Below are 26,857 nucleotides of genomic sequence, written 5' to 3'. Positions count from 1 at the left end.
TGAGCGTACAGTTGAGGTACTTTGTTTAGATAATATTTGGGGGATTTCCAGGTAAATCTTCTTTCAAAATTGATCGTCAGTTGAGGATACTTAGAGTGAGCTGACAGTGTACATATATAGTTGAAATGTATGTAATTAACATAATATATACTGAACAATATTCTTACGATTTTCTATATGCCAACGGAACTTAGGCAAGCGGGCAAAAATACAAAAAATACGAAATAATAATACACAAGTGCATATAAATTTGATTCTGACGCTGCAGTCGTTGCGTTAAACAGCAAAATGGCTGAAGCGGAAGGCGGCTCCGAGCAGGATGATGTCTCATTCCTGAGAACGGTAAGTAACAATACGAAAAAACAAAACAAAAACAAAAACAAATCCCGAAATCATTGAAACATCATCTAAAATCAATTACATTCACTCAATAAAATATAATACGGGGATTTCACACAATTGATGTCATAAAACACACACACACACATACACACACAGCTAGACATCCCTCAGGATACGAGTGAGTAGTCGGAGTAGAGGGATATACGAATGTATTGCATTTATTTATGGTTTCCGATTCACTCCGCCAACTTTCCTTATGGCCAGCCAATAAATTCAAAAGTCAGGTCCACACTTTCAATCACTGCAGCTTCGCCACGTACGTTTCAAAAGCTTAGGGGGGATTTGATATCTCCGGGAGAGGAGAGATGGGGTCACATCAGCTGACAAATGCAGCAACTGGCCAATATATCAATGCCTACACCTGGCGCCCTCCCAGAAAATGACAGTCATTATGTGTAAATATGTATAGTTAAATATATAGATTGATATATCTCTGGCAGATAAATAAATAGCAGTTGGCAACCCTCTATCGCTATCGAAACGTTTCTTAATCCTTCGAGTTGCTCGAACCCTCCCGTGGGGCAAGCAGGTCAGCATTTGGCACCTTGCTGCAATAAATAAACATGTTACTCGCCAAGCGGGTCGACGTTTTTTTGGTTTGCCACCCACCCCCACAACCTCCAGGGGCAATTTCGATATGATGAGCCCGTATCTATTTTCGCCCGCAGGCTTTGTTCTTGCCGGAATTCAATAAATATGCTTCAAATATGGGCCAACATAACTGCAGATGGCTTTTTTTTTGTTGTCTATTATGTTTTTCCTTCTCTTTTTTGGCCACTTTGAGCATTTATATAATGCTGGCTGCTATTGGTGTTTTCCCCCGACAGCTACGTCAGGGGAGCACTTGATTTGTTTTTTTTTTCTTTCCTCCGTTCTTCTTTTTAGTTGTTTGCCGTCAAATTAGACTTAATGGCAATTCTTTCAAATTTATAGTAATCAAATACTAATCACACAGCAAAAAAAACATCCTTGTGAATTGACAACTAAACTAGAATAGTGAAAATTGAATTTAACACTGCACTTTGGATGCTCTAGTTCTGGGTATTAGTTAACCACAGACCACTCACAGACTTTATATATTAATTTTGTATTTATGTTCAAAACATATTGACGAAGAGGCGAAAAACATATCATATTATAACTCACTTCCTTACTTTCAAATGTAATTAAAGTAGAAGAAGAACCAAAAATAGCTTATGGCAAATTGGCACCCAACGTGGATCTAACGTATATAGTGATAGCAAGCAATCCGTTATAATATTCGAATTAAATAAATGTATATAATAACTCATTTGCTAACTATCAAATTCAACAAATTTTAATAGAGGAATAATCAAAACATAGCTTAAAGCTTAGTGGCGCCCAACGTGGCGCAGTTGTAGGGTCCAAAATTGCTTGCCAGTTGGCAACAGGATACGGTTATTTCGTTGCCATTTAAATTATGTAAATTGCTCGATTCGAAATCCATTACCGTTCATTTAACTTGGACACTACACACACACACACGCACACACACAAACACACAACAATTCTGGCCACAATCCCAGCTGACTTGGCAAACGAGTTCAGGTTCGAATCGAGGTCGGTGTTTTGGTGTCGATGCCGGACTTGTGGTCAGTGCTATGATGCCTCAACATTCCACACACAAGTACACACACCCCCCGCCCAGCAGCCCTCTACATCGATTCATTGCCCCAATAGGCCATTATACCATGTTGCATAGCTTTTGGTTTTCTGGTCAAATCGGGCAGGGTGCGGGTTTTACTAGCAATTGCCAATTGGTATTTAGACACAATTCATGCTGACTGGTACTCAAATTGAAATGATGTATTTGATGATTAATAACATGATCTATGCTATTTACTTACAGGAAGATATGGTCACGCTCTCCTGCACAGCAACGGGAGAACGTGTCTGTTTGGCCGCTGAGGGTTTTGGTAATCGGCATTGTTTTCTCGAAAACATAGCCGATAAGAATGTGCCACCCGATCTGTCGCAATGCGTTTTCGTCATTGAACAGGCGCTGTCGGTGCGTGCTCTGCAGGAGCTGGTCACAGCAGCTGGATCCGAAACGGTAAGTCTACAATATAGTTTGACTACATCTATCTATATATATAACTTATCAGCATGAGCAATGAGTACAGCAGACATAAAAAAAAACTTTTAGTCTCTCCATAAGAATATATATTTTTAAAAAACAAAAAAATTTGAGCAGAACCCCCTTATTGTGTTATTTCCCACCTTATTTTGATTGTTGTACGCTTCTTCCGCCACTTCTATACACTATCCACTTTCGACAAACATTACGTCTATATACTCTACATAAATCTCAAATGGTTTTTTTACATTTTGGCGGACTAAGAAAAAAAACTTAAATATATTATAGATATATATACCTTATACTTTTTCTCGCTCTGCATGTGTTCACTTTAATTTCCATTTCTGTTTTACACAAATTGTAATCAATAAATTTCTCGTTATTTTTCAAAATTTATCTTAAAAAACAGGATAGTCGACTTGTAAGTATACCGAACGTTCCTTAAAAAAAAAACGGCGCTTCTTTCTTTTTATCTATTGCTATATCTCTCTCTATCTCTCTCTCTCTCTCTGTATACCATTTTCTCTATCTCACTATTTGCGGTCTAATGTAGTCGTTGTTTTAATAACTATAACTATTATTATTACTGTAACTATATATTGCTATTATCGCTACTTGTGCTTCTCTGTCTCTGTCTAGCGGGCTTCAGCTAGTCTAATCAATTAGCGTTCTACTTAATACGTATAACTATCTATCTATCTATCTCTATCTCTCTCTCTGTAAATGTTGTTTGCCAACGAAACGTAGCCGTGGATTCAATTTAAATTGACACCTAACAATCATCTATCATAGACATAATACTTATCGAAAGAGTGAAATCTGTTTATCTACAAAAGCATTGCATTCTCAATTAATATCAGAAACTCTCTCTCCTTCTCAATTCTCAACTGAACACAATGCTAATAATGAGCACTTTGGAATGACATAAATATTTTAAGTACTTCACCATTATGTTGTAAATATATATTTCTTTGTTTTCCCGCCCCCCCATATTGATTGTAGTAGCATAGAAACCCAAGCAATACCCTAATACCCTCTTAATGCACACAAGGTTATCATTGCAATAGCAGTTAGTAATTATTTTTTGAAAATCTTTAGGGTAAAGGCACCGGATCTGGCCATAGAACACTACTCTATGGCAACGCGATACTCCTGAGGCATCACAACAGCGATATGGTGAGCAAGATCTAGATATTATATGGAACCGAAAGTTTCTGATTTTCTACTCTTTTCTTTCAGTACCTCGCTTGCCTGTCCACATCGTCGTCGAATGATAAGCTTTCCTTTGATGTGGGTCTGCAGGAGCATAGCCAGGGCGAGGCCTGCTGGTGGACCGTCCATCCGGCGAGTAAACAACGTTCAGAGGGTGAGAAGGTGCGTGTCGGCGATGATTTGATTCTGGTATCGGTTGCCACCGAGCGATATCTGCACACGACCAAGGAGAACGAGCAATCGATTGTGAATGCCAGCTTCCATGTGACCCACTGGTCCGTCCAGCCCTACGGCACGGGCATTTCACGCATGAAATATGTCGGCTATGTCTTTGGCGGTGATGTCCTTCGCTTCTTTCACGGCGGCGACGAGTGCCTGACCATACCCAGCACCTGGGGCCGTGAGGCAGGTCAAAAGTATGTCTATGGTATTAATCAGAAAAAAATTGCCCTCAATTTTAGTGTAAACTCATCTTATAATTCAGAAAGTATATTTCTAAAGACCAGGGTTTTATTTCTAGAAACAAGAAAATCTTTCTAGGTTCCCGTCGATTTACTAAAACCCAGTGCAATTTTTTTTACTGACTGCATCAATTAAATCTAAACTAATTTCATACTGTTTCTCACAGCATTGTCATATACGAGGGGGGCGTGGTCATGGCACAGGCGCGTTCTCTGTGGCGGCTGGAGTTGGCGCGCACAAAGTGGACGGGTGGCTTTATAAACTGGTATCATCCGATGCGTATACGTCATATAACGACGGGACGCTATTTGGGCGTCAACGATAGCAACGAGCTGATCCTGGTGAAAAAGGAGGAAGCCTCGATTGCAACGACGACTTTCTGCCTGAGGCAAGAAAAAGACGACGAAAAGAAAGTGCTCGAGGACAAAGACTTGGAGGTAATCGGTTCGCCGATCATCAAATACGGTGACACCACCGTCATCGTTCAACATTGCGAGTCCAGCCTGTGGCTCAGCTACAAGAGCTACGAAACGAAAAAGAAAGGCGTCGGCAAAGTGGAAGAGAAACAGGCCATCCTCCATGAGGAGGGCAAAATGGATGATTGCCTCGACTTCTCCCGCTCCCAGGAGGAGGAATCGAAGACGGCACGCGTCATCCGAAAGTGCAGCAGTCTCTTCACCCAGTTTATAACGTAAGTCTCTCAATAATATAATACTTGTTCACAAATATGTAACAAGCAACAGGTAGCATATATGCTATATGACCAATAGTTTATAATAAACCAAACTATATTATTAATCAATTGTGAAAGTATATCAAGAATGCATAAGAAACACCCAATTTATATTACAAAACGTATTTTCATATTAATCTCATACAATATGCATAGTTCCCAGTCTCGACAAGAACATTCTTACTTATATCTAATCGTCTTTCACTACTCGCAGCGCCTTGGAAACCTTGCAGTCCAACCGCCGCCATTCGATATTTTTCCAAAAAGTCAACCTCAATGAGATGGTCATGTGTCTGGAGGATTTAATCAATTACTTCTCGCAGCCAGAAGATGATATGGGTAAGTTGAGAAGAGAAGAGCAGAGTTCCTAGAGTAGATGATTCACATAACCTCCATTGCAATCTCCTACTTCTACAGAGCATGAGGAGAAACAAAATCGATTCCGTGCGTTGCGCAATCGTCAGGATCTGTTTCAGGAGGAGGGTGTGCTCAATCTAATACTGGAGGCCATTGACAAGATCAACATAATCACCTCGCAGGGTTTTCTGGCCAGTTTTCTGGCCGGCGACGAGACCGGCCAGAGTTGGGATCTGATCTCGACGTATTTGTATCAACTGCTCGCCGCCATCATCAAAGGCAATCACACCAATTGTGCACAGTTCGCCAACAGCAATCGGCTCAACTGGCTCTTCTCGCGACTCGGATCGCAGGCATCCAGCGAGGGATCCGGCATGTTGGATGTACTCCACTGTGTGCTCATCGATTCCCCGGAGGCGTTGAACATGATGCGGGATGAGCACATCAAGGTGATTATATCGTTGCTAGAGAAGCACGGACGAGATCCCAAGGTGCTCGACGTCCTCTGCTCGCTATGTGTGGGCAATGGAGTCGCTGTGCGCTCCTCGCAGAACAACATCTGTGATTTTCTGCTGCCCGGCAAGAATCTGCTGTTGCAGACCCTGCTCGTGGACCATGTGGCCAGCATTCGTCCGAATATCTTTGTGGGACGCGTCGACGGCTCGTCCATGTATCAGAAATGGTACTTTGAGGTGACCATGGATCACATTGAGCAGACAACACACATAATGCCGCATCTGCGCATTGGTTGGGCCAACACATCTGGCTATGTGCCTTATCCGGGCGGTGGCAAGAAATGGGGAGGCAACGGAGTCGGCGATGATCTTTACTCCTTTGGCTTCGATGGCGCCTTCCTGTGGACAGGTGGACGTAAGTCCTTGGTCGTCGATGCATTGCCCGAGGAGCCATACATAAGGAAAGGCGATGTGATTGGCGTGGCCATCGATCTGTCCGTGCCCGTGATTACGTTCACCTTTAATGGCGCCAAGGTGCGCGGCTGTTTCAGGGACTTCAATTTGGATGGCATGTTCTTTCCAGTGATGAGCTGCTCATCGAAGCTCAGTTGTCGCTTTTTATTTGGCGGCGATCATGGTCGCCTGAAGTTTGCACCACCCGTTGGTTTCTCAGCGCTCGTCCAATGCCTGATGCCGCATCAGATCTTGAGCTTGGATCCCTGCTTCTATTTTGGTAATTTGAGCAAAAATGTGCTCGCTGGTCCCTGGCTCATCGAGGACGATACACCGTTTGTGCCCATGCCAGTGGATACCAGCGGCGTCTCCCTGCCCAGTTCGGTGGATCAGATTAAGGAGAAGTTGGCGGAGAATATACATGAGATGTGGGCACTGAACAAGATCGATGCCGGTTGGTCGTGGGGCGAGCATCGGGATGACTATCAACGTATCCATCCCTGCCTCACTCAGTTCGAGAAGCTGCCAGCGGCCGAAAAGCGTTACGACAATCAACTGGCTGTTCAAACACTAAAGTAAGCGTTATGATTGATTGACTGATTGATTGATTGACTGATTGAATCTTGACATACGCCACTGGCGTAGCCCGGGGCTATAACCTGGAAGCACTTTGCATTTAAATACTCCCACAAATCTTAAAAATATTTCTTATATTTCCAATTGAAATTTTAATATTAAATTTGATTTTTAGTTGATTTTAATATGCTTTCTACCTTTTGTAAATAAATAAATTTAACTTAAACTCTTTGCAGGACAATCATTTCGTTGGGTTATTATATAACGATGGATAAGCCACCGGCACGTATACGCCCCGTGCGGCTGCCCAACGAGATATTCATGCAGGCCAATGGCTACAAGCCGGCTCCGCTCGATCTGAGCGCCGTGACACTGACACCCAAGCTGGAGGAACTCGTCGATCAGCTGGCCGAGAATACGCACAACTTGTGGGCCCGCGAGCGAATACAGCAAGGATGGACCTACGGCCTCAACGAGGACTCCGACAATCATCGCAGCCCGCATTTGGTGCCCTATGCCAAGGTCGATGAGGCGATCAAGAAAGCGAACCGTGACACGGCCTCGGAAACGGTTCGAACTCTCCTCGTCTACGGTTATGTGTTGGATCCACCGACGGGCGAGGGCACCGAAGCCTTGCTGGCGGAGGCACAACGTTTAAAATTCGCCGCTTTCCGGACGTATCGCGTGGAACGCAATTATGCCGTCACCTCCGGCAAATGGTATTTCGAGTTTGAGGTGCTCACAGCAGGTCCTATGAGAGTGGGTTGGGCCCGAGCCGATTGCTATCCGGGTGCGATGTTGGGCAGCGAGGACACCAGCTGGGCATTTGATGGGCACAATGTAAGTATGCAATGGTTAAAGGGGAACCAAACCAGATATATATATATGTATATATGAGAGAGATGTTAGGGTGAAGAAGAAGAAGAAAAAGAAGAAGGTTCTGTGATAGGTGTCCAGATTGCTGAAGTATTGAAAATCATCCACAATGATCTTATATATAGGTGACTAAAATGCACGCCGGAACAATTGAGCACTTCGGGGTGCGCTATGAGGCTGGTGACGTCATTGGTTGTTTCATCGATGTTAAGGAGCAAACGATCAGTAAGGATTCCACATGCACTGCCAACGTTTTGCAACACGTTGTTTTCTTCATTTTTTATTTTTTTTTATTTCGTTTTTGATCGAACGCATTTTGTTTAACTCTCTATATATATATTCTCTATTTTATTCAATAATTATGTTTTCTATCTTTCTAATCATTATTTTTGTTAATTTAGCAATACTCTCATATCTGTTCATTAACAACAACAACAACGGTCAAAAATAGATTCCCACTTTAGCAATCATTTAGAAGCCACTTTAAGTATTAAAAAAAAACCTATTACAAACCTTTTTAGGAAGAGAAAGTCTATGGTGGCAACAGTGAATCCTTCGGGAAACAGTGTGGACCTGGGGATATAGTCGGTGTCTTTCTCGATTTAGCAGATCATACAATTAGTAAGAATCGCTTCCACTTGATGCTCGTTTTTGTTGTCATGTAAAATCAAATCCCAACCCCAAAAGAAAATTGATTTTGTATATCCGTGCTTTTGATATCTACTAAATGTGAACCACAGCCATATATTTTAATTTAAGGGTTTCTCGACATACGAAAGCTAAGTAAACATAAAAAAACACACCGAATAACAATGCTCTATTACTATTAAGATTTATAGTAGTTATAAGCCTTTCGGGGTATTCATACATATTTTGAGCAACCTATGAATCCGATATTTAAAAAAGAAAATTATGCATTTGTAGTCACTTTTTGTAGTCCATTGATTTTTAAACATTTATTTTCTTTTTGGTCACGTCCAACCAAATATCCCCTGGCCTAACACCTTTCAGTTACCCTTGTACACAAATGCCTAACAAAAGCATAGCATATCGACAGAGGACTACCTGAGCCAAAGGTGACACATCAGCTCATCATAGAAAGCTTATTACTAATGCTACTTAATTGTATTGCCTGTTCTACTTATCTACCCATCATAGTTAAGTTTAGTTACAATTGCAACTAATCGGAGAATGAAAATGAAACTCAATACCAATCAGGGTGTCAAACTGGAATCGGAATCAGAAACGGAAATGCTTCTTTGCGCTTGAAATGAATTATCGGAATCGAAATCAGAAGCACCGCTTTTTATATGGAGTATCGGAATCCTTATCATACCTTTAATACTTAACTTATCAATATTTGCTGATTCTAATTCTATACTTAACTTGGTAAAAAATTCCTGTAAGGATTCCAGATATTTTTCCAAATTCGTTTCGGTTTGACACCTTTCTAAACACTGAATATATATTCAAAATTGGTTTCTATTTCATGCTGGCTAACTAATACATATATATATATATATAATTAATTTATATATACAATACAAATTTGGCATGGTAACTAACAGCTGAATCAGTTTAAACAGCTTTTTTTATTTTACTGGAAATCTAAGCTAAACCAATTGCTAGAAAACAAAAAGCAAAAGCGCATTGCAAGCAATCTTCTAATACGCACGATTTTTCTATATATATATATAGGACTTTAATATTTATCTAAGGCAATGCGACTTTTGAGGTGAATTCGGATTTCTAAAAAAGAACTCTTTATTTACTGAAGAGCTGCTTGCATTAGATCAGCAATTGCTCTCTGCTAAGTGGTAAATGATATATTCTAAAAACCTGCACAGGTTTCTCACTGAATGGCGAACTGCTGATGGATGCGCTGGGCGGAGAGACAACCTTTGCGGATGTTACGGCCGAGGGAATGGGTTTTGTGCCAGCCTGCACCTTGGGTGTGGGCCAGAAGGCACGTCTCATCTATGGCCAGGATGTGGACTCGCTCAAGTTCTTTACGACGTGTGGCCTACAAGAGGGCTACGAACCCTTCTGCGTGTGAGTACTTGAGATCAAATTATGGACCTAAGATTGCAGATTTAATCGTTTCGATTTGCAGCAATATGCGTCGACCCGTTACGCATTGGTATACCAAGGATCAGCCGATCTTTGAGAATACCGAAGAGATGCCTGATTGCCGGATCGATGTCACCCGTATTCCAGGTGGTGCTGATACCCCACCACATTTGAAGATCTCGCACAACACATTTGAGACGATGGAGAAAGCGAACTGGGAGTTCTTGCGTCTCTCCCTGCCCGTCACCTGCATGAGCGACTTCATCAGTGAGCAGGAGAAGGCGCGACGCTGGGAGGAGATTAAGATACGCCAGTATCGTCTGATGCGTGAGGCACAGGAGGCAGCCGTGCAGCTGCAACAGACACAAAATGCCGCCCACATGGATCACATGCTGAAGGGTGGCTTTAACATGAACGACATTAAGGGTTTGACTCGTAATTTCGAAGATCACACCGAGCCCGAGGCGGAGCACATGATGCGTGGTCCGAATCGACCGCCACGCAAGGGTTCGCTCACCCGGAACATCACCTTCGAGTCGGATATGACTGCCGCCTTGGATGAGATGCAACGCTCCTCATCGGTGCTGGACATGAATGGCCTCGGTGAGGACCTCGATGAGAAAAAGAAACGCGGCCGCAGCCCCTTCAAGTTCTTCTCGAAGAAATCACGCGATCAGAGTCGGGATAAGAATGGCTCGCGGACGGCAGACACCTCGCTGGAGCGCCGGAATACTGTTGCCCACGGCAGGAATGTGGTCACCCAGCAGATGACAACCAGGACACCAACTCTGCGACTGAACAATGTAAGTGAGAATCGCAACCAATTATGTATATCTTATGCGCCTCTTATATAGGCTGGATAACTTAGAATAAAGATAAGTCAGCCAATTCTAGCAAGGAATATAAATGGTATTACTACAGTGTTGCCATAATATATATATATATATATATTGATACACAAGAGTCAATAAACAAAAGCGATAAGAAGCTGCAAAAAGAGGAAGCAGAGCAATATTCTAAATATTCTTATTTTGCTCCTGCCCGACACTTGCCAGGAAGACATTAAGCATCTTTGGAAAGCTCCTATTTATCTGATCTATCAATCTACGGCAGATTACAGAATTAAGATCAACAACACAATTCGCGATTTTCTAGCTCTTATTTAACCTAACCTTTATATATATATTTTTTTTTGTAGGCGGACATGCCGCCGAGTCCCGTGGCACAGGGTCCCAAGCAGCTGAGCGCCTCGACCTTAGGTCAACCGAATGTGGAATCATCCGGCAACGAGATATTCGATGCCGAGTGTCTGAAGCTGATCAACGAATACTTCTATGGCGTACGCATCTTTCCCGGCCAGGATCCCACACATGTCTATGTGGGCTGGGTGACAACCCAATATCATTTGCATAGTCGCGAATTCAACAAGAGCAAAGTACGTCGCGGTTCCGTCTTTATTGAGGATTACTATGAGGTGCCCATCGAGCGAATCGATCGTCAGAGCTGCTACGTTGTCCGAGCGGACGAACTGTTCAACGAGGTGACGCAGGATGCGTCGGGCAAGGGTGCATCGCAGGGCATGTTTGTGGGCTGTTTTGTGGATACGGCAACAGGCATAATACGCTTCACGTGCGAGGGCAAGGATACCTCACATCGCTGGATGATGGAACCGGATACCAAATTGTTTCCGGCCATATTCGTTGAGGCCACCAGCAAGGAGATCCTACAAATCGAGCTAGGACGCACCGAGACAACGTTGCCGCTGTCTGCGGCCGTGTTGCCCACAAGTGACAAGCACATTAATCCCCAATCGCCACCCCGTCTGAAGGTGCAGTGCCTGCGTCCACATCAATGGGCCCGGGTGCCCAACACCTCGTTGCAGGTGCACGCACTTAAGTTGTCCGATATCCGGGGCTGGTCGATGCTCTGCGAGGATCCAGTCTCAATGCTGGCGCTGCACATACCCGAGGAGGATCGTTGCATCGACATACTCGAACTGATCGAAATGGACAAGTTGCTCTCGTTCCATGCCCACACGCTAACCCTCTATGCGGCACTCTGCTATCAGTCAAATTATCGTGCGGCTCATGCTCTCTGTCAGCACGTGGATCAGAAGCAGTTGCTCTACGCAATACGATCGGAGTACATGAGTGGTCCGTTGCGTCAGGGCTTCTATGATTTACTGATTGCCCTGCACTTGGAATCCCATGCGACTACAATGGAGGTGTGCAAGAATGAGTATATCACCCCGCTGGGTATCGAACTCAAGGAACTCTATGCGGAAGATGAGATGCGTCACTCGCTGCGCTCTCTGGTCACGGAGTCGGTGCGGCCCCAGCTACGCATGACGGAAATCACGTAAGTGACCGCGGTCTACAGTTTATCCGAACCTTGTTTTTTAGATAAGTATTCCCCAAGTAGCCACACAGTGCCTTGAACCAGCCTTAATCATTTCAGCGACATTTTGCATCCTGTGCACTCAGTCAAAAAAAATCAAACTAAACACTATAAACTTTTTATTGTTTTTAAAAATAATTTTTTTAAATAAAAAAAAAAAAATGTTATAGAAATTAGAAAGGCTTGCCTTAAATCGACAATATATCCCAGATATATGGTGTTTTCCCCTATTTTTAGGAAAAATCGTTTTTAAAATGCAGAAACAATTAATTCACTTTACTCGCTCGATTTTTATATTAAAGTTAAGATGTTGCTAAGGTAGAGTTTCTTTATTTAACATAAGAAAAAATGCCCTGAAAACTAGAATTATTTTTTCTAAATTTACAAAAATATGCAAAGAAAAACACTGATTTTTAGAAATATACTTTTACTTCATTTCTAAAATTCAGTGCGATTTTCTTTTGCTGAGTGTATGTGTTTTTTTTTGGAATGTTTTACACCTTTGTTCATTACACATTTTACTATTTCCACAAACAAAAACCTGCACTGATCCAACACTCAATGCACCATCAACAACAACAAACAACAACCAACAACAACTCGTACCCCGATCAGCCCCCCTGTGATTGCAACATCTAGTATGCCAAGTGTTTCCAGTGAACCGATACCCAACATCGATCAGTTATACTCCCCGAAGTTTCCCCTAGAAGTAGTCCGTGAATTCGTGATGGAAGCCCTCAAAGACGCTGTAGAAATAAATCAAGTGCATAATCGTGATCCCATCGGTTGGACAAACGAGAATCTATTTTTGTAAGTGTAGTCTAAAATCTAAAAAAAAAAGAGTAAATAATAAATCCAATAAACAATTATCTATTATAAATTATAGACCACTTATCAAGTTGACGGATCGGTTGCTCTTGGTGGGCGTGCTCACGGACGAGGATGTGCAAAAGCTATTGGTAATGGTGGATCCAGAGACCTGGGATGCCACTTTCACGAAAGGTGGGAAGGGATCAAAAGAAAATGAGCAACATATGAGAAAAACTATACCTTTACTCAAACTATACCTAATATGTTTTAATGGTGATATTTGCAGAGGGTAAAGACGAGCATCGCAAGGGTCTGTTGACCATGAAAATGGCGGAGGGTGCCAAGCTGCAGATGTGCTACTTGTTGCATCATCTGTACGATACACAGTTGCGTCATCGGGTGGAGAGCATTATATCGTTTTCGCATGATTTTGTTGGTGATCTGCAGACCGATCAGTTGCGACGTTATATCGAGATTAAACAATCCGATCTGCCAAGTGCTGTTGCGGCCAAAAAGACAAAGGAGTTCCGTTGTCCGCCGCGCGAGCAAATGAATCAGATATTGTGCTTTAAGAATCTGGAGCCAGACGATCAGGACAATTGCACCTGTGGCCTTGAGTTGCGCAGTCGCTTAAGTGAATTCCATGATCTGCTTATGCAGAAGGTATCGCTGAACGCGCTGCAAGAGCCGGATGGTACCGAGAGTACAGCCATCGAAGAGATTAAAACGGGTCCCATAACCAAAATCTATAATTTCATCAATACCGTTAAGGAGCTAGAGGAGGGACCCAAAGAGGTGGAGGAGCCTGAGAAGAAGACACCCGAAGAGGTATTCCGCAAGGTCCTAATCAAAACCATTGTCAGCTGGGCTGAAGAATCACAAATTGAAAATCCCAAACTGGTTCGTGAAATGTTCAGTTTGCTGGTCCGACAATACGATACGGTCGGAGAGCTTGTCCGTGCGCTCGAGAAGACGTATGTTATTAATCATCGGGCACGAAACGATGTCGCTGAGATGTGGGTTGGCCTCAGCCAGATACGCGCCCTACTCCCCGTCCAAATGAGCCAGGAGGAAGAGGAACTGATGCGCAAGCGTCTCTGGAAATTGGTCAATAACGCCACATTCTTCCAGCATCCCGATTTGATACGCATTCTACGTGTCCACGAGAACGTGATGGCCGTCATGATGAATACGCTGGGGCGTCGTGCCCAGGCACAGAGCGATGCACCCGCCCAGACAGAGGGTGCCGAAGGTGTGCCCTCGAAGGAGAAAGACACATCGCATGAGATGGTCGTGGCCTGTTGCCGATTCTTGTGCTATTTTTGCCGTACTGGAAGGCAAAATCAGAAGGCCATGTTCGATCATTTTGATTTTCTGTTGGACAATGCGAATATATTGTTAGCCCGGCCCAGTTTGCGTGGTTCGACCCCATTGGATGTGGCATACTCGAGTTTGATGGAGAACACAGAATTAGCTCTGGCACTTAGGGAACACTATTTGGAGAAAATTGCCGTTTATTTGTCGCGTTGTGGCTTGCAAAGCAATTCGGAACTTGTGGAGAAGGGTTATCCGGATCTGGGTTGGGATCCCACCGAGGGTGAACGTTATTTGGACTTTTTACGCTATTGCGTTTGGGTGAATGGCGAGAGTGTCGAGGAGAATGCCAACCTTGTCATTCGTCTTCTTATCCGTCGTCCAGAATGCTTGGGACCGGCCCTAAGAGGAGAAGGAGAAGGTCTCTTCCGTGCCATTGTCGAAGCGAATCGTATGTCCGAACGCATTTCGGATCGCTGCAAGATGCAGGACGAAGCCGAAGGCACCATCGTCGGCCTAAATTTCACCCATCCCTTGCCCGAAGGTGAGGAGGATGAGGATTATATTGATACTGGCGCTGCCATTTTGAATTTCTATTGTACACTCGTCGATCTGTTGGGCCGTTGCGCCCCCGATGTCTCGGTCATTGAGCAGGGCAAGAATGAATCACTGAGAGCTAGAGCTATTTTGAGATCTCTGGTGCCACTGGAAGACCTTCAGGGTGTGCTAAGCTTAAAGTTTACGTTGACACAAACCGCTCCCGGCGAGGAGAAACCGAAATCGGATATGCCCTCCGGTCTATTACCCAATAACAAGCAGAGCATAGTATTATTCCTGGAACGTGTCTATGGCATTGAGACACAGGATCTATTCTATCGTTTGCTTGAGGATGCATTTCTACCCGATTTGCGTACCGCGACCATTCTGGATAAGAGTGATGGGTCGGAGAGTGACATGGCCTTGGCCATGAATCGTTATATTGGCAACTCGATTCTGCCTTTGTTGATCAAGCACTCCAAGTTCTACAACGAGGCCGAGAACTATGCCAGTCTGCTGGATGCCACACTGCACACGGTCTATCGGCTGTCCAAGAACCGTATGCTAACCAAGGGTCAACGTGAGGCCGTATCCGATTTCCTCGTAGCGTTAACATCACAAATGCAACCTGCGATGCTACTGAAGCTATTGCGCAAGTTGACTGTTGATGTGTCAAAGCTATCCGAATACACAACGGTCGCGCTCAGGGTAAGTTCCACACTGAGAAAAACACAGTCCCTGAATTTTAGAAAATTGCCAATTTTTATTTTTTAGAAAACCATAACCTACAAGTGTAGAAATATACTTTCTAAAATTCAGAGCAATTTATAGAGACTGATTGGATAGGGGTTTACTAATAGAACTATTCCATTGGTTTTAGCTGCTCACACTGCACTTCGATCGGTGCGCCAAGTACTATGGCTCGACTCAAGGTCAGGGCTCGTATGGAGCGTCGTCAGATGAGGAGAAGCGTTTAACAATGCTTCTGTTCTCGAACATTTTTGACTCGCTGAGCAACATGGACTATGACCCGGAACTGTTCGGTAAAGCGTTGCCCTGTCTAACAGCCATCGGCTGTGCCTTGCCACCCGATTATAGCTTATCGAAGAACACCGACGAGGATTACTATGGCAGACAGATGGGTGCACCAGATCAGCCCCAATATGTACCCAATCCCATCGATACGAACAATGTGCACTTGGATAATGATCTAAATTCATTGGTGCAAAAGTTCAGTGAACATTATCACGATGCTTGGGCCAGTCGCCGTTTGGAAGGTAGCTGGACCTATGGCGAAATTCGTTCCGATAACGATCGCAAGCATCCGCGTCTAAAGCCCTACAATATGCTCACCGAATATGTACGTAGTATCCGAAACCAAATCGATCAACTCGGGCATACTTACATCATCGTCTAACCGCAATCATATGCATAATATTGCACTTAATAAATATTTGATTAATCTTACTAACTATTCATCTGACTAATATTCGTTAATGATTATTCACAGGAACGTGAGCGTTATCGTGATCCGGTACGTGAATGTCTAAAGGGTCTCCTGGCCATCGGTTGGACCGTGGAACACTCCGAAATGGATTTGCCGCTTAATCATCGCGGCTCGACGCGTCGCCAATCGAAACCACAAATTGTATGTATGCCAAACCCATATTGGACTAACGAAAACAACCCAAATATAATTAACACATCTTATAAATTTCTTCTGGAATATCCCCAAAACATACCCAATTGGCCAAACTACCCGTAACTCAATTGATCACTACCCCGCCAAAATAAACTGTGGTCGCTAAAAACATAGCATGAATTTCAGAATGAGGGTAGTCCCTTCAACTACAATCCACATCCGGTGGACATGAGCAATCTGACGCTGAGCAGAGAGATGCAGAATATGGCCGAGCGTTTGGCCGAAAACTCCCACGACATATGGGCAAAGAAGAAGAACGAAGAGCTGAACGGCTGTGGTGGAGTAATCCATCCCCAGTTGGTGCCCTATGATCTGCTAACGGACAAGGAGAAGAAGAAGGATCGCGAGCGTTCGCAGGAGTTCCTCAAATACATGCAATATCAGGGTTACAAATTGCACAAGTAAGTTTAAAGAATTCTCCCTCTTTGAAGTGAATAATAGGATCGAGACACATCGGTCAGATTTGAACTGTTCTTGTAGTACTAAAACTGACATACATCGGTTAGAAAGTGGCTTTCTCGTTGTGCTGAATCTGTACCTGCATCCTGTTAAGTTGTTTTTGAGAGGTTTGACATATAAGAGGATTGGTCTGATAATTGATGTGGACTATATTGGTGGGCATACCCCAGATAAATCCAATGGCAATCAAATACACGAGGCAACTGATTTGGTAGGACTTATACTAAATCATACAACACAATTTCCTGTCTTTCAGGCCCTCCAAGGGTGGTGCCGTTGAGGAAGGTGGTGCTACACAGGCAGCGGTTGAGCTGCGCTTCTCCTACTCGCTGCTGGAGAAGCTCATACAGTATCTGGATCGGGCGACAATCAACATGAAACTGCTGAAGCCATCGACAACGTTCAGTCGTCGCACCTCGTTCAAGACCGCATCGCGTGACATTAAGTTCTTCTCAAAAGTGGTGCTGCCACTGATGGAGAAATACTTCTCGACGCATCGCAATTATTTTATTGCCATTGCAACGGCCACAAATAATGTGGGTGCTGCCTCCTTGAAGGAGAAGGAAATGGTTGCCTCTATATTCTGTAAACTAGCTGCGTTGTTGCGCAATCGCTTGAGTGCCTTTGGGCCGGATGTGCGCATCACTGTGCGCTGCTTGCAGGTGCTCGTCAAGGGCATCGATGCCAAGACCTTGACCAAGAATTGTCCCGAATTCATACGTACCTCCATGCTGACGTTCTTTAATCAGACATCGGATGATCTGGGCAACACCATCCTCAATCTGCAGGATGGCAAATACAGTCATCTCCGTGGCACACATCTGAAGACCTCCACATCGCTGGGCTATGTTAATCAGGTGGTGTTGCCAGTGTTGACAGCGATGTTTGATCATCTCGCTGCCTGTGATTATGGCAGTGATCTCCTGCTCGATGAGATTCAGGTGGCGTCCTATAAAATTCTAGCTGCTCTCTATCATTTGGGTACGGATGGAACTCTGACACATGATCGTAAATATTTGAAGACGGAAATCGAGCGACATCGGCCGGCGTTGGGCTCGTGTTTGGGTGCGTATAGCTCCTGCTTTCCGGTTGCCTATCTAGAACCGCATCTGAACAAGCATAATCAGTACTCCCTGCTGAATCGTATTGCGGATCATTCTCTGGAGGCGCAGGATATCATGGTCAAAATGGAGAGTTGTATGCCCAATTTGGAGGCAATACTTAGCGAAGTCGATCAATTTGTGGAGTCCGATAAGACGTACAATGATGCACCGCATATCATTGATGTCATCCTGCCGCTACTCTGCGCCTATCTGCCCTTCTGGTGGTCCCAGGGACCCGATAACGTCAGTCCGACGAGTGGCAATCATGTCACCATGGTCACTGCAGATCATATGAATTCTTTGTTGCGTAACGTTCTCAAAATGATCAAGAAGAATATTGGCAACGATAATGCCCCATGGATGACTAGAATTGCGGCGTACACGCAGCAGATTATCATAAATACATCGGAGGAGCTGTTGAAGGATCCATTCCTACCGTTGGCGGAACGCGTGAAGAAACGCACCGAAAATATGCTGCACAAGGAGGAGAGTATGCGAGGCTTCATCAAGTCCGCCACCGACGATACATCCCAGGTGGAGACTCAGCTTCAGGAGGATTGGAATTTGCTCGTGCGCGATATTTACTCGTTTTATCCGCTGCTCATCAAGTATGTGGATTTGCAGCGTAATCATTGGCTCAAGGATAACATTCCGGAGGCCGAGGAGCTGTACAATCATGTCGCAGAGATCTTTAACATCTGGTCGAAGAGTCAATACTTCCTAAAGGAGGAACAGAATTTCATATCGGCAAATGAAATCGATAATATGGCGCTGATTATGCCGACAGCAACGAGACGATCAGCCATTTCGGAAGGTGCTCCAGCCGTGGGAGGTAAAGTGAAGAAGAAGAAGAAGAACCGGGATAAGAAACGTGATAAGGACAAGGAGGTGCAGGCAAGTCTAATGGTCGCCTGCCTGAAGCGTCTGCTGCCCGTCGGATTAAATCTGTTTGCTGGCAGGGAGCAAGAGCTGGTGCAACACTGCAAGGATAGATACCTGAAGAAAATGAACGAATATGATGTCATCGAATTTGCACGCAATCAACTCACATTGCCCGACAAACTGGATCCCTCGGATGAGATGTCCTGGCAGCACTACCTGTACTCTAAGCTGGGCAAAACGGAGGAGTCCGTCGATGAGCAGGCCCTGGAGAAGATCAACTCCAACTCCAATGAGAAGGGTAAAGACAAGACGCAGGAAACTGTGGATCGGATTGTGGCCATGGCAAAGGTTCTGTTTGGCCTGCATATGGTAAGAAACTTCCAAAGGTTCCAAAGTTCATTTGAATATAATATATACATATATGGTATTGCACATATACATATACTTTCATTTAATTATATCATTTTCTTTATCAATCAATATTATTACTTATTATACTTTTTACAACTTGGCCCATTTCAACATTTCTTTTCGATTTTGAAACTCTACAACTATATTCGTACAACAACAAAACAACAACAACACCTCCAACCAACAACAATTAATTATCGATGCAATGCTGGTGAAATCGAATATCGTATATCGAATGTCGAATTACAGATCGACCATCCACAACAGCAGAGCAAAAATGTCTACAGGAGTGTTGTGTCGATCCAAAGGAAGCGTGCCGTAATCGCATGCTTCCGTCAGACATCGTTACATTCTCTGCCCAGGTTATTACCACAATTAATATCAACTGCATTTTACTCCCTCTCTCTCTATATCTGCTGCGCATACACGCACAACATACAAACATGCATACAACCTTTAACAGGGGCGCTTTAGCTTGCTTTGTGTGTATGGGTTTGTCTAACAGCATTTTATTGTCTTTCTATCTGCTGCATACACACATACATACTTAACGAAGCTCGTTAACTTGTCAAGTGGACCCAAGCTCAATGATACGACATATATATTTTGGTAGACAGACAAAGCTGCATATAACTTGCTCTATCTGCTGCTGCATACACACATGCAACATGCATACATGTATCTATGTGTTTGTCCTGTCAAGCGGAGCCTAGCTTAAAGCTGATTGATCGGAACGGTATACATATAAATAAATAAGAAACATATATTTGAAGTTGTTAGAAATACTTACACAGACAAAAGCTTAAGCCAACACTTGTTACATATATATTTATTTGACTTGAATATTAATTTCACATATCGCATTTGGTTTTTGTCACATTCACCACCTGTTCTCAATAACTAATTATTTACTAAACCGCAATACCAGTTAGTGTGACCATAGTTAACAAAAACATTTTGTAAAATTTTAAAATGTGTGTATTTTGTTTTTTTTTTGTGCTCTTGCTTGCTATCATTATATATATGTACGCTCCACATCCACATAGGCATCCGGCGAAAAGAACAAATCGAAACGTTGGAATTCGAAAATTTCGGTCACACGACGCCAGGCAATTATTTCAAGCTTACGCGCCAAGCATCTATATCGTTTGAGCAGGTGGTAGTCAGTGAATTACTAATCCATATACATATATACATATATATAAATATATATATACATACTTACATAGTCCGCTTGAAACATAAGTTATGAAATTGAAACACTTGCGGAGTCAGTTAATAAACGATAAGCGCACCTGCTGCTTATCGATATTTGTAGCTAGTTGCTACATAACTGAATACCGTAATAAATAAAGAAACGTTATGTGCTCTGCGAGGGTTTCAATTAACGTTTTAAAGCTTTTCCTTGTATAACTAACCTTAAATACTAATCGCATGCCAGTTAATGATTGCATATCTTAAAATATATATTACTATATCGGTGTATATTATATATTGACCCGTCGCAGACATCGTGCCTGTAATATCTTTGCACGCACCTACTACGAGCAATGGCTGCAGGAAGAGAACGTCGGTCAGGAGGTAATGATCGAGGATCTGACGCAGACATTCGAGGAATCGGAGAAGTCCAAGAAGGACGAAGAGGAAGCGGAGGGTAAGCCAGATCCATTGACTCAGTTGGTGACGACATTCTGTCGTGGAGCGATGACGGAGCGCAGTGGAGCACTCCAAGAGGATCTGTTGTATATGTCGTATGCCCAAATTGCTGCAAAATCCTGTGGCGAAGAGGAGGAGGAGGGCGGCGAGGAGGGCGAAGGCGGCGAGGGCGGAGAAGAGGGCGAAGGCACTAGTATCCATGTAAGCCAAGCGAGAATTATCGATATATCTCGATATATAAATGCAGCATTAATCAGATCATTTAATAATAACCCAATTACGCTAACCAATCAAATATTCAATCAATTCTGATTGAAAGTGCCGCATGTCCCAACTAATGGTAACTATTTTATATTAAAAGTTAATAAAAGGATCTCACTAACATAAATATACTATGTACTATGTCATGGAAGTATTTTGATAAAGTGAAAAATTCATTTTTTCATTTTTTTACTTTATTATTGTCGCATATTTTATTTATTGTATTTCTGCAGTTTAATAGAACTCTTACAACTAGTTCAAATTAATCATTATGACTAGAAAATGTTTTCACAAAGTTCAGAATTCATTTTTTTTTTTAATATATGTTTCAAAAAAATGTAATTTATTATTATCTCACATTTTATATATTATTTTGCTAAAATTTAATGGACTTCTTTCAACCAGTTAAAAAAAAAAAACAACTTAAACTTCTTTGGACTACGAAGAAAGTGTTTTGATTTTTCAATTCCCAACTAATGGTAACTTATACTATAGTTAATCGAAAGAGCTCATTAACAAATATATATATTAAAATATATATTCATACACATATTCATGAATTTTGACATGATCGCACAGGAACAAGAAATGGAGAAACAGAAGCTGCTGTTCCATCAGGCTCGACTCTCGAATCGTGGCGTTGCCGAAATGGTGCTGTTGCACATTTCCGCCTCCAAAGGTATACCTTCGGAGATGGTCATGACGACACTCAATTTGGGCATCGCCATATTGCGGGGTGGCAACATCGACATCCAAATGGGCATGCTCAATCATCTCAAGGAGAAAAAGGATGTCGGCTTCTTCACATCCATCGCTGGGTTGATGAACTCGTGCAGTGTCCTCGACTTGGATGCCTTCGAGCGTAACACAAAAGCCGAGGGTAAGTTGTTGCTTGACGATCCAAAAGTCGTACGCCTTGAGTGTTAATCCTATATACACTCGGAAAAAAAATCAACCTGTTTGGGCTTTTACATTAGAGTTTAACTGTTGTCTGATTTAGAATTAAATTTTTTTCAAATAGAGTTATTTGAATCTTAACGATCTAAATATGTGAAATCTTAAAATGCTAAGCAACAAGAAAGCTTATTATAAATTAGAGAAAAATACCTAGAAAATTAGACATACTTTTTCTACAATTTAGAAAAATTCACCATAAAATTAAAATTGGAAATACGCAGGTTTTTAGAAATATGCTTTCTGAATAATAAGTTGAGTTACCATTGGTGAGTTTCTAAAATTCGGGGCGATTATTTTTCTGAGTGTAGTGTAAGTAATATAAGAATCCTGATTATATTTTGGAATATCCTGCTATTGATTTCGCTGTCTTCTTTTTGAGTTAATATGATTGATTATTGTTGCATCCGCACCACTATCTATCTATCTATCGATTTATCGATCTCATGCATTATTCTGAGTTGAATTATTGATTTGGTCTCTCCTTTCGCCGACTACTTCCCTCCCAAAAAACCATCAAACCACCTCGCATGCAACCATCACCAATCCTGAATGTTTCCTGCTATCTTGTTGTACACCCAAAAAACAAACCCAAACCAAAACTTTGCAACAACCACAACAAAGAGTATATTCCAAGTGCGGGTGCAGGTCTTGGTGTCGGCTCCGAGGGTGCGGCGGGTGAGAAAAATATGCACGATGCCGAATTCACGTGTGCTCTCTTCCGGTTCATCCAACTCACCTGTGAAGGGCATAATCTGGGTAAGTAATATCTCTGATATTACCGCTCTCTGCTTTCCTAACTCATTCTTTGTTTAATCTCTCTAGAATGGCAAAACTATTTGCGTACCCAGGCGGGAAATACGACTACTGTTAACGTGGTCATTTGTACAGTGGATTATCTGTTGCGTCTGCAGGAATCGATTATGGACTTTTATTGGCACTATTCCAGCAAGGAGATCATTGATCCGGCTGGCAAAGCCAACTTTTTCAAGGCCATTGGGGTGGCCAGTCAGGTGTTCAACACCCTCACCGAGGTTATTCAAGGTCCATGTACACTCAATCAACAGGCCTTGGCCCATTCCAGATTGTGGGATGCGGTTGGTGGTTTCCTATTTCTGTTCTCGCACATGCAGGACAAGCTCTCGAAGCACTCCAGTCAGGTGGATTTGCTCAAGGAGCTGCTCAATCTACAAAAGGATATGATCACCATGATGTTATCCATGCTGGAAGGCAATGTTGTCAATGGTATGTCTTTCAAATCTATCGATGTGAGAAACCACAAAAAAAAAACCCAATCAGACAAAAGATAAAAAATAGAATAGTAATAATTTACTTATCCAATCTCAATTATTCTTTAGGCACTATTGGCAAGCAAATGGTGGACACTCTTGTTGAATCGGCTGGCAATGTTGAACTGATTCTCAAGTATTTCGATATGTTCCTTAAATTGGCCGACTTGATCGAGTCGCCCAGCTTCCATGAGATCGACATGAAGAACGAGGGATGGGTAATACCCAAGGATTTCCGAGACAAAATGGAGCAGTCCAAGAACTACACACCGTAAGTAGGCTTTAAAATGTATAACATACAGCTACGGTCAAAATAATAGTACTGGAAAATGTTAACGATAATATTGTAATTGCTTATTTAGGGAAGAGATGGATTTCCTTTTGGCCTGCTGTGAACGGAATCATGAAGGTAAAATCGATTACAGAGCCTTCGTCGAACGTTTCCACGAGCCATCAAAGGAGATCGGTTTCAACCTGGCTGTGCTGCTGACCAACCTCAGTGAACATATGCCAAATGAGCCACGCTTGGCCCGCTTCCTCGAGACAGCCGGATCCGTATTGAATTATTTCGAACCGTTCCTGGGTCGCATCGAAATCTTGGGCAGTTCGAAGCGTATTGAACGCGTCTACTTTGAGATCAAGGATTCGAATATTGAGCAATGGGAGAAGCCGCAGATTCGTGAATCAAAACGTGCCTTCTTCTATTCGATTGTCACCGAGGGCGGTGATAAAGAGAAACTGGAAGCCTTCGTCAATTTCTGTGAGGATGCCATCTTTGAGATGACTCACGCCTCCGGCCTGATGGCCACCGATGACGGCGGCAGTAATGTGAAACGCGATACTGCCTACACTTCGTATATGAGCGAGGAGGAGGAGGAACGTGCCGCTCGTGATCCCATCCGGCGAACCATCACTGCTGTCAAGGAGGGCCTCAAATTCGGTGTCCACATGCTGAGTCCATCAAATATCAAACATCAAATCGGTGTGATGCAAACGAAATCGATACCCGAATTAATTATTGGCTTCTTCCGGATCATCTTCTATATGTTCTACTATACGGGCTATGCGCATTACTGTGTTGTACGTTATATATTTGGTATCCTATTGAATCTGATGCGTGGCCCGGCGCCGGAACAGGAGGATGAAATGGCCGTTGTGGAGGAGGAAACATTTGGCAGAGCGCTGCCACCGTTGCCATTGGAAGAGCCACCGGGACCGGTTCAAGCCTTCGGCTTGGATATCAACAAGGAGGACAATGGCATGTATAAGGTGGTCGTCCACGAATCGCCGGCGAACTCATCCGTCGATGAGGGTGGTGAATCTAGTCCAGAGGATGGTGTAGCAGCTTTGGCCACAGGTGAACTCATCGAAGGTGAACCACATCCGGAGCCCATTTCGATAGTGGATCTACTTGGTGGCGAGGCCGCGAAGAAGGCGGCCCAAGAGCGTCAGGAGGCGCAGAAAGCGCAGGAAGCGGCAATGGCCTCCATCGAGGCAGAGGCCAAGAAGTCATCCGCAGCTCCCCAAGAAACCCCAGCCGTCAATCAAATCGATTTCTCGCAATATACTCACCGGGCCGTCAGCTTTTTGGCCCGCAACTTTTACAATCTGAAATATGTTGCCCTGGTTTTGGCCTTTAGCATTAATTTCATGCTGCTCTTCTATAAGGTGACCTCGTTAGCCGAGGAATCCGATGGCTCTGGCGAGGAGGAATTGATTTTGGGGTCTGGTTCGGGTGCTGGCGCCGATTTGGGTGGCTCTGGCCTAGGTGGTTCTGGCGATGGCGGCTCTGGCGATGGTGATTTCGAGGATGATGATATACCGGAACTGGTCCATGTCGATGAGGATTTCTTCTATATGGAGCATGTGCTACGCATCGCTGCCTGTCTCCATTCCCTCGTATCGCTTGCCATGTTGATTGCCTACTATCATCTGAAGGTGCCACTGGCCATCTTTAAGCGGGAAAAGGAGATCGCTCGTCGTTTGGAATTCGATGGTCTTTTCATTGCTGAACAGCCGGAGGATGATGATTTCAAATCCCATTGGGACAAGTTGGTCATCTCTGCGAAAAGTTTTCCGGTCAACTATTGGGATAAGTTCGTCAAGAAGAAGGTGCGACAGAAGTACAGTGAAACTTATGATTTTGATTCGATCTCGAATTTGCTGGGCATGGAGAAGAGCGCGTTTGCTGCACAGGAGAGCGAGGAGACGGGCATCTTTAAGTACATCATGAACATCGATTGGCGCTATCAGGTGTGGAAGGCGGGCGTCACCTTCACGGACAATGCCTTCCTGTATTCGCTGTGGTATTTCAGCTTCTCCGTCATGGGCAATTTTAATAATTTCTTCTTTGCCGCCCATTTATTGGATGTGGCCGTTGGATTTAAGACGCTGCGCACCATTCTGCAATCCGTAACCCACAATGGTAAACAGCTGGTGCTGACTGTGATGTTGCTCACGATTATCGTGTATATCTATACGGTGATTGCGTTCAATTTCTTCCGCAAATTCTACATCCAGGAGGAAGACGAAGAGGTGGACAAGAAGTGTCACGATATGTTGACCTGTTTCGTCTTCCATTTGTATAAGGGTGTGAGAGCTGGTGGTGGCATTGGTGATGAGATCGGTGATCCGGATGGTGATGACTACGAGGTATATCGCATCATCTTTGATATTACGTTCTTCTTCTTCGTCATCGTTATCCTGCTGGCCATCATTCAGGGTCTGATTATTGACGCATTTGGCGAGCTGCGTGATCAGTTGGAATCCGTCAAGGATAATATGGAATCGAATTGCTTTATTTGTGGCATGGGCAAGGATTTCTTTGATATAGTGCCGCACGGCTTCGATACGCATGTGCAGAAGGAGCACAATCTGGCCAATTATATGTTCTTCCTGATGCATTTGATTAACAAACCGGATACGGAATACACTGGCCAGGAGACGTACGTGTGGAATATGTATCAACAGCGCAGCTGGGATTTCTTCCCAGTCGGTGACTGTTTCCGCAAGCAATACGAGGATGAACTCTCTGGCGGCGGCGGCGGTGGCGGCGGTGGCTAACAGCTCCATGTCCGTCTCCTCCTCTGCGTCTCTCTCATTTTTTGTTTCTCTAAATATTAATCATCAATTTATTTGGTTTTGAACATGTGTTTTTTTTTGGAATTCTTTTCCTAGTCAATAAATTAAATTTAATGTAAGTGCTTATGTATATTTTACATACATACATACATGTGTATGCATATATGATGTTGATGATGATGACGACAATGACGATTCTATAGAATGTTTTTAACTTCAAAAATAAATAAAAATAAACATCGATTCATTTTTACCGAAGGCAATTACAACAGTCATAATTTGTTTTAATTGGGAAATATTAAATACT

The 26,857-nt window shown here is 43.3% G+C and overlaps 1 protein-coding gene across 17 annotated transcripts; it reads left to right on the top strand.

The window, feature by feature from the left end:
• Positions 1–199: 199 nt before the first annotated feature.
• On the top strand, positions 200–26,821 carry LOC6568695 (ryanodine receptor). Of its 17 annotated transcripts, XM_043214612.1 has the most exons (28): positions 225–342; positions 2,273–2,476; positions 2,910–2,921; positions 3,599–3,676; positions 3,740–4,128; positions 4,341–4,865; positions 5,122–5,246; positions 5,325–6,747; positions 6,985–7,588; positions 7,750–7,849; positions 9,472–9,676; positions 9,738–10,497; positions 10,893–12,052; positions 12,707–12,901; positions 12,978–13,093; positions 13,188–15,460; positions 15,633–16,112; positions 16,263–16,400; positions 16,569–16,855; positions 17,170–19,267; positions 19,559–19,671; positions 20,818–21,166; positions 21,285–21,305; positions 21,806–22,106; positions 22,805–22,939; positions 23,006–23,425; positions 23,539–23,740; positions 23,832–26,821. In XM_043214612.1, exons 1-28 carry the CDS (start codon positions 289–291, stop codon positions 26,530–26,532), a joined length of 15,468 nt encoding a protein of 5,155 aa, XP_043070547.1. In that variant the 5' UTR covers positions 225–288; the 3' UTR covers positions 26,533–26,821. The 17 variants fall into 17 exon arrangements, with proteins under 17 accessions (XP_032596734.1, XP_032596740.1, XP_032596736.1 ...); XM_032740843.2 differs by lacking the exons at positions 2,910–2,921; positions 19,559–19,671 and adding an exon at positions 20,356–20,465 and having other exon boundaries at positions 200–342; positions 12,749–12,901; positions 16,581–16,855; positions 22,829–22,939; XM_032740837.2 differs by lacking the exons at positions 19,559–19,671; positions 21,285–21,305 and adding an exon at positions 20,356–20,465 and having other exon boundaries at positions 224–342; positions 22,829–22,939.
• Positions 26,822–26,857: the final 36 nt, after the last annotated feature.

Source organism: Drosophila grimshawi, unplaced genomic scaffold, assembly GCF_018153295.1.
Source record: "Drosophila grimshawi isolate 15287-2541.00 unplaced genomic scaffold, ASM1815329v1 contig_1367, whole genome shotgun sequence".
Taxonomy (NCBI): Eukaryota; Metazoa; Arthropoda; class Insecta; order Diptera; family Drosophilidae; genus Drosophila; species Drosophila grimshawi.
Note: the sequence above shows the minus strand (reverse complement) of the source record. Positions and strands in the feature narration are given on the sequence as shown.